The 8,772-nt window shown below is 38.5% G+C and overlaps 1 protein-coding gene across 3 annotated transcripts; it reads right to left on the bottom strand.

Moving 5' to 3' along the window:
• Positions 1 to 6,285: 6,285 nt before the first annotated feature.
• On the bottom strand, positions 6,286 to 8,772 carry LOC143634232 (uncharacterized). Of its 3 annotated transcripts, none has more exons than XM_077102373.1 (2): positions 8,543 to 8,772; positions 6,286 to 8,401 (listed from the first exon to the last, which is right to left on the bottom strand). In XM_077102373.1, exon 2 carries the CDS (start codon positions 8,138 to 8,140, stop codon positions 6,635 to 6,637), a length of 1,506 nt encoding a protein of 501 aa, XP_076958488.1. In that variant the 5' UTR covers positions 8,141 to 8,401; positions 8,543 to 8,772; the 3' UTR covers positions 6,286 to 6,634. The 3 variants fall into 3 exon arrangements, with proteins under 3 accessions (XP_076958488.1, XP_076958489.1, XP_076958490.1); XM_077102374.1 differs by lacking the exon at positions 8,543 to 8,772 and having other exon boundaries at positions 6,286 to 6,783; positions 6,820 to 8,505; XM_077102375.1 differs by lacking the exon at positions 8,543 to 8,772 and having other exon boundaries at positions 6,286 to 6,714; positions 6,865 to 8,505.

The following is an 8,772-nucleotide window of genomic DNA, read 5'->3' as shown; positions in this document are numbered from 1 at the left end:
TGTTAACAGGCGAAGTTGTGGTAAAGGCGAAGTTGTTATCAACTTCGCCCTTTCCCTAACTTCGCCTATACAAAAACAATCATAACTACGCTCATGGTAACAAGCGAAGTTGTGATTCGCTTTGACGTCTATCTAACTTAGACCGTTTGTGGTACAGATATGGCATCTGTAGCGGGAGCAGGTGGTGCAGGTGGTGACGAAGGAGGAGATAACAACCGTCAGTTTTTCCCGGGGCATAATATGTATATTACTTTGGACCCGGATGCGAGCGGTGTTGATGATTTTCGCGAGATCATAACTTTTCTTATCCGCTCGCGTATCTTCCACGCTATTACTACAACCCTGCCCATCTCGTTACCTAACATAGAAGATTTCTGGCAGACGGTTGAGTATGATTGCAGAGTAGAGCCCCCAGTTATGCGTGCAACGGTTAACAATCAGGAAGTGCAGTTCTCTTCTGAGCAGATAAGGGTTGCTCTGCAGTTTGGGGATGAAACGAGAAATGATCCTACAGACTTCGTGGCTCCATTCAGAGATGGTGCTTTTCTAAGAATGGGCTATTCTGGTCCATTGGGGGATACTCAAAGACGAAAGGGGTTCTTGTTAGATCAATGGCGCTTTCTCATGCACGTGATAATCGTGTGCATGTTGGGTAGAAAGGCCGGTACGGATGGAATGGGTGCGACGATGCAGTCGGCGATGACAGCACTGACTTACAATAAGCGTTATAGCTTTAGTCAGATGGTGTTCTACGAGATAGACCGTCAAAGACGAGCGGTGGCGCGTGAGAGATTCTTAATGTACCCAAGATTCCTTCAAATGATCTTGAATCACGTGGCTCCCTCGTTACCTCAGCTCCATCCGATTCGGTATGTGGAAAGTGTCAGCAAGCGAATCTTCGCTCAGTGTAGATCATCAAGTGCGAGGAGTAAACCAGAGCTCCGTCCTCGACATACTCCGTTGTTTGGGTACTGGATCAATCGGGGGTATGTTGCAGCTCGTGGGGACGAGTTTCGGGATCCTGCACCACAACAGGCTGAAGCAACTCAACCACCACCTGTGGTACAGCAAGCTTTACCTGCTGCTCCTGTTGTGGCACCGGAGGAACATGTAGACCTTGAAGCTGCGTTAGGCGGTCAAAGATTTTTTGATATGGAACGTGTTGATCCAGAGGAAGAGGTACAGGTCTCGGTTGCCCGGGTTTCTAGTGTGGATGTGTCGATGGCAGCTACGACTGAGGCTGATTTTGATTCCTCAGATGATGATGTTGCTGAAGCTAGACAGATTTTGATTACGCAAGAAAGAATTCATGGGAAGAGAAAGAGAGACACCGATGACAGTGATTCGGATTTTGAGGAAGATTTACATCGGTTGGTTCGTAGAGCGAGAAGGGAAATAGCGGGTGCAGGTTCGGGAGCTGGTGAGAGCTCAAGGGTGGTTCGTTTTTCTCCACCCGCACTGTCTGGTATGACTATCGTCCCTACATCATTGACAGTTACAGGGCCGATCACCTCGGGTGTTCCCGTGTTGACTACCTCATCTTCCTTCGGCATCCCACCCACTACATTCCAGCTCTCGGCACCGGAGATTGTGTCCTTGCCCCCTCCAACTCTTACTCCATCGGAGGTCGTTGCAAGGTTTATTGAGTCAACGGTTGTTGCCACTACAGGGTTGTCGGTTACGATACCACCTGCGGTTACGTTTCCACCTGTTTCTGATGTGCCGGTTACCTTGGGAATCCCTTCTCCGTACGCTCAAGACATTTCACATATGAGGTTTGATTTCGATGCTACCCTATCCGTCTCGGAAAGAATAGCAGCTCTTGAAAGAGTCGTGGCAGAACAGTCAAGAGTAAATCTGATCCAGACTCATGCTATTCAGCGCCTCGTTGCAGAGAATCAAATTCAGTCGTCCCTCCTGATCGAGCATGGTAAAATATTTGATGCCTTGAAATAGTTCTTGGCATCTCAAGGGGAGACGAGCTGTAAGGGTGACGAGCTGAGGACGAAGAAGATAAATTATCGAGACGATGATCCCAATGCACCGAAAGATGCAGGTGGTGAGTTGCCAAGAACTGAACAAGCTCTTGGGACTTCCACAACTCAGGGGGAGTCAACTGGTGCAACTGGCGGAGCGGAGGGTGATGACGTGGTGGTAGTGGAGGCTGAGGAGGTATTGGATGATGATGTTATAGGTGATGATGATGTGTTACCGTTGGAGGAGATCGAGAAGATAGGGGCTGAGATTGTGATTGACAATGAAGTCGAAGAGGGAGAGATTGTGGAGGATAACGTTGAACATGAAATTCCAGAATTTGAAAAGTCAGATTTGGGTCAAGATACAAGATGTGATGAGACAGAATGGGAAGAGCAGCCAAGATGGAAAGAAGGCTACGCTCAGTGGTTCGTAAAGACTAAGAAACCGGCGGTCCCTACTATGTTCAAGAAAAGTTACAACATCAAAGGGTATGCTGAATCGAAAAAGGGGATAATATGCTGGTTATATGATGAATAGTTGAAACTTTTTGTGATTAAACGTTATGATGGGGTTCAATATTTCAAGAGATTGTTGAGGTCGTTGAATACCTTGCCTGAGTGTGAGGTGAAGGACTTAGCCAGGTTGGGGTTGATAAACAGGAGTGATGATAACATGGCTAGGATTATTGGGAAGATAGTCTGGAAAGAAAGCATAAATGAGAAAAAGTTCGAATTGTTGAAACCGCAGAAAGGAAAGCTAGTTGAAGATAAAGACAGAGGCATGAGAGCTGATGGCAAGCCTTGGATGATAATGAAGTATAAGCAGATCCGGTCTAAAAGAAGTACCGATGAAACAAATGCCCAAGGATGTGCTCAAAGATCTAAAATGGTGGTACGTTGATAGTGAAACAGCTGAAGCAGTGATGGAGGATGAAGATGAACAAGAGTTGATGAGAGTGTATGATCCTATGCACTTAGTGAATTTGTCTCAAGCGGACTTGCAGGTGCTGAACGAGAAAAAGATATTTTACATTCCTGCTTGGAAAAAAGAAGCCAAGAAATACCAAAGAGTAGTTTCAGTTTGTGTACGAGAAGGCGTTCATGCTTGAAGACGGGAGATATGAGATTTTTGAGATTACGAGACACGTGATTGAAGATGAGATATGAAGCTACTGCCAAGGGGGAGTCTGTTGGTACATGATGTCAGTAGTTCAGTATCGAGTGTCTGTAATAATGTTAGTTTGGTTTGTATTGGTGTTTATGCAAAGTTGTCTCACAAGTTCGCCTGTTATAAGCGAACTTGTGGACAAGCGAAGTTATCAACAACTTCGCCTAGTCTGTTAGGCGAAGTTGTCGATAACTTTATATATTAGGTTTACGGCTTATTTTGTATTAATGATTTTTGAAGAACGTGTAATCGGTGATTGAATATCACGTGTTATTAGTTGCAATACAACGTGTTCTTTGTTTATTGTAACGTGTGTTTGCTTGTGTTTAACGTATATCGCTTCTACGCTCGTATCGTCTTACGTAGGGATTCCGCACCTACGTAGAACGAGATATTTCCGAGTAGATCCGGCTGGGAACCTACATATATTATTACGGCAAGTTTTGACACATGTTTACATATTAATTATCAATGATAAAATGGAGTGAATTTTTGATATTATATGGTAACCTTCATATAATTGAACAACTTGTCTAGAATCTCTCGTCTTGGTCACATATATATTATACATAAGTATTTATATTTTATAAAAAGTTCAAAAATCAACCCCAAATATGCTTAAAACCTCCGATTAAAGTAAAACGACGATTCATTATTAGAAACATTTGTGTCCACGGATCGATACTTGGTTCTTACCAATACTATTCTACATATACGCTAGGTACACTTGCCTATTTTGTGTGTGTTTAGTCTTTGTAAAAATCACTTTTATAAATTTAAAACACGATCTTGTGCAAAAGCTAAATATCCAATCCGTTACATTTTACAAGCTACTCGAACAGCACGCATCATGTAGGCTATGGTGTAGAGATAAAAATGGAAAGAATTAGGGTTTAAGGGGTATTTATACTCCCTCAAGCCCATTTACCAAAGGCCAATCTTTCATTTTTGGTCCATACTTATTCCATTCAATTAGCCTACTTAACCTTCCATCTCTATTATTTTATTAAGTCTCTACTAAATCAAGTAAACTTTTCCATCATAGATAAATAATATAAAATAAATTTCGGGATGTTACAGTTTCCCGCTCAAACATCTTTGACCCGAGAGTTTTTTAAATTATCGGATGGGGTAATGAGTTGCTGTGAGTGAATGAGAGAAAAAAGTTAATGAGTTTTTTTATAAATTTGGGGAAAGCTTGTTTCACGATATTTATTTATTAAATATTTGTTGACATTGTTTGTAAGTAGTCAGTAGAGGAGAAAAGAAACTTTAATGATAAATGTATAAAAAATATTATTTAGTTGAACAAAAGAGATAACTTTAATATTTTTTAGTATAATTATAGATATGGAGATGTGGAAGGGGCTGGGAATGTTCTAAGGAATACACATGCTAATATTTGAGGTAACTTAATGGAAAAAGTCAACCCTATAGCCCATGATCGTATACAAAGTTGGGTAACATAACACAAGCCCATCATCTCATATTCCGCGAGACATCATTGTAAGGATGGCTATCAACTAGGAGGGGAGGTGTTGAGATTACATAATAACCTATAATAATCTAAAGCTATTGATGAATTACTTTTTTTATTGGAACTCATGATAAACATTTTTTTATAGTTTTAAATTTTATATATCTTAACTAACAATAACTAGGATTTAGAATCCGCAAGTTCCACCAATGATCATTGAGGAGAAGGTGGCCGGTAATTCTGTTAAGCGGGTTTTCGAAGACAGGGTGCGATGGTGGAGATTGGTTGTGGTTTTCCCAAAGCGGTGACTTTGCTTCTTGTTGAGTGAGTTAGGTATAGAGTGTCAATGTCAGTATGGATGATTGACATTCTATCTTTCAAGAAAACTAACTCAGACATTAGGGTTAGTTCCAAACATTTTTCAACAAAACAACTTGGCTTTAGCTTGTCGATTAATCTTTTTGTTACAAATAATACAATATTATGAATCAAAAGCTCAAAGTATGATTAAATTATTTAATTAATATGTAAATCTCAACGCTTAATCACTAACTTATAACTTATTATGCTAACAATTAACATTAGCATCTTGGTACAACGTCAGAACTTGCTTGGTACCAAAAATTTGAGTTCCCTCACCCCACCCACGACCCCTCGACGGGCTACTAGCTACCGTAGGTTGTTGACGGTGGTGCAAAGAAAATGAGGGAGGGTTGGTGATAGTCGATGGTTGCTAAATTTAATTTGGTTGTTATTGAAGGTGCGACATTCCCTTCTAAACACAAATTACTTTTTTTTCTTAACAACAAATGTTGCTCATACTATTTTACACAAAATTACTTTATGTGTAAGAGGTGCGTAGCCCCACATTGGTTAAACGTAAAATTACTTAGTTTATGTTAGGTTTTTATTTCAAAACTAGGAGAGAGCCCGTTTGATACACGAGTGGTTTAAAAAAGTAAAACAAAAAAGTTAAATTTAATAATATAAATAATAATATATCTTATGGATTCATAAAAAAATATTTTTTTAAAATACATAGATTAGTAAGAATAATTTGTATTTGTATTTTAAAAAGAAATCAAAAAGGAAGGTTGTGAATATATACCAATTAAGAAAAAGAGAAGACTAACATCAATTCATCCTAGTCGAGTTAGTAAGTCATAAACATTTTAAAAGCAATGTAGTTAGTTCAATTCCCACCAACAACATAATTTTCATTTTATAATTCATGTAGGGGAAGTTGTAAAAATAGAAACTTATACACTTGGCCCATGTGAAGTGTCTAATTAAATGACTTATGGAAAAAATGGTGTTGCTGTGTAATTAGAAGAATATTAGCGTCCAATCTATAGAAGTAAAATCATAAGGCACTTGATGCCGTAGTGTAGACATGGAGAAAAAAACCCAAAGTATTTACACAATCAAAATACAACCACACCCATTTTGTAGGGTGACACAAAACAATCTGTTTAACCAAGCTTTTTTTTAATGTATATTAATAAGTCCAAAATTAAAAATTAAACTAGACAATTCTGTTTAAACTACAAAACCAGATGTTCATTCATTCATTATCTTAAAAACTTGACATAAAGCACTCAAAATACTTTAATTATAACACAAACCATTATTTTAAAATGATGTATAGAAATAAATGAGTTAAACATGTTCCGTGTTTGACAGAAATTAACCAAAACCTGTTTGCACGAAACTGAAAACACAAATTTCATGGTACATTCATATTGTGTTATAAATTCGCCCTCTTAATACAACAACTAGTCGGTCTTTAAACTCATTCAAACCAACTTATCATCATATAAACAATATACGCGGTTTTAAAAAGTGATCCCAAATGCTCTTAAAAGACCCGGATCACACTAAAATCTGAAAGGGATACTCAATCCAAATCATAAATCAGTGACAAATACTAAATACAAACCAATTGTAGAAAACAAATTCACCAAAACTATGATCATATCTCCAAATCCCATGTATAAACTTACCATAAAAGAATCAACTCACCTGTTGTTTACCTTGTTCTTTACTTTGTTCTTTTGCCTCTTCTTTACCTTGTTCTTTCACCTCTTCTTTACCTTGTTCTTTCACTTCTTTGCCTTCTTCTTTCACCACTTCTTTACCTTGTTCTTTCACCACTTCGTTCCCTTGCTCTTTCACCTGTTCATTACCTTGTTCTTTACCTTGTTCTTTCACTTCTTTGCCTTGTTCTTTCACCTCTTCTTTACCATGTTCTATCGACCCTTCCTTTTTACCATGATTATGATTTTTTCCACCTATAAGGTCTCCAATCTTCTTAAACAGCTTCTTCCTGTGATAAAGACCATAAAGATAATACCCCTTATCATCACCATGTTCTGAATGACTCCGATGATGATCCGCTTCTTCAAAGTGACCCGACCCTGAACGATGATGATGGCCTTTTGCTTTTGGCGGCGTTCGTAGTTCTGATTTTGGTGACTCATCAGTATCAAAGATAGACCCTTTAAGTGCTTCAAACTTCTCTGGATCAACATCTACAAAAGTGTCGTTATGATCATCTTCGTCTTTGTTAAACCCCTTGAAGTCATCAAAATCAAAACTAAACATATGTTGTGGTGAAGAATCCGGGGAGTTGAAAACCTCGGTATGATGATCTTCACATTGTTTACTAGCTTCGGTTTTTGCAGTGAGTAATGTTTTGAATTCATTTAAGTTTTCATTAGCAGCGGCTTCTTTGGCTACTAATCTTTCGTTTTCTTGTGCAAGAGCGCGTAAAGATTCTTCCTTCTTGGATAACATGTCTTTAAGTTTTGAGGATTCGGCTCGGGCTATGTTTGAAGCCTCTTTAGCAACGTTTGACTCGTTTACAGCTTGTTTAACTATATCACGAAGCTTAGAAGTTTCTTCTCGTGTGATTCGTGTCGTGTTTTCAGCCGCCATTAATGCTTCGTGTAGCTTATTGTTTTGGCGTGTGAGTGACGCGTTCTCTTCATAAGCCGTGTTAATACAAGTTATGAATCCCATTTCTTTTGCGGACCACGCAGCAATGGACTCGTCGGTTTCAATTCTTAACTGGTTTAGACGTCTGACTTCCTTCTTTAATATAGCCACTTCTTGTTCAGATGATTTTTGTAAGTTAAGCTCTTGGTTTAAGTGCTTAATCTCAAGCTTTGATTCTTCTAAATCCATCTTAGTTTGTTCAATCTGTCTCGTTTGAATCATCAACGAATCCAACATATGCGACTCCGATTCCTTGGTTTTCTCCAATTCATCTTCCAATTCCACTATTCTTTTATTCAATTTCTCAATAGAAGCCTCTCTTTCCCCTAGCTTTACCTTATACACCTTTGCAGCCTCAACCTGACTAATCAACAATTTAATCTGTTTATCTTTCGACTCGACATCCCTTTTCGCACTCGCCAACAAATCGTTAGCATTCTTCCTCTCGGTTTCCGACTCATTTAACCTCAATTTCGTGTTCCTTAACTCCTCCTCTAAACCAGTCATTTGTTTCTGCATCATTGCAGCCTTAACAATCCGATTCTACGAAACCGCAAATTATAACATGATTACACAAAAGGTTCAAATAAATAATATTCGGATTAGCTAGAATAAATAATACGTACCTCGGATAAGCTAACGGTATTGCGATCGAGGGACACTAAGGCTTGTTTATCAACCTGTGATGCATTATCTCCTCTACAGATCTTGGACCCAGAAATTGTTCTAAATAAAAACGAAGAATGCTTCTTGTTTTGTCCAAATTCTTGATACCCGGATGATCTAGAAATAAACACAACAGGTTAGTAACGAATTAATTATATATCATCAGAATTTGAAATAACGGGTGTTACATGTAACGTGTGATTATGATATGATTAAAAGAAATATGAGAGAGAGAGAAATGAGAATGGTAAATGGTACCTTGATTTGGAACGTAACATTGTGGTGTGAAATTGAGCGGTTGAGAAGAAATCAGAGGAAGAAAATGATCGGAATGGTTGAGGATTTGAAGGAAGCCGTGGTTGGCGGGTGCAGACTTCCTGTGTAACGTCTTTGCTTTGCTCTAGAATATCACAATATTAAAGTCTAATACATTCAATGCTCATTAATATTTTATATTTTCTTTTAATTTTATATTTAGTCAAGTGGAA

Source organism: Bidens hawaiensis, unplaced genomic scaffold (genome assembly GCF_021521415.1).
Source record: "Bidens hawaiensis isolate Kalapana, Puna unplaced genomic scaffold, B.hawaiensis_p1.1 tig00007035_1, whole genome shotgun sequence".
In the NCBI taxonomy this organism is placed as follows: domain Eukaryota; kingdom Viridiplantae; phylum Streptophyta; class Magnoliopsida; order Asterales; family Asteraceae; genus Bidens; species Bidens hawaiensis.
Note: the sequence above shows the minus strand (reverse complement) of the source record. Positions and strands in the feature narration are given on the sequence as shown.

Coding starts and splice junctions, on each gene's coding strand:
- LOC143634232 (XM_077102373.1), bottom strand. CDS start 8,140: ATGATGCAGAAACAAATGACTGGTTTAGAGGAGGAGTTAAGGAACACG.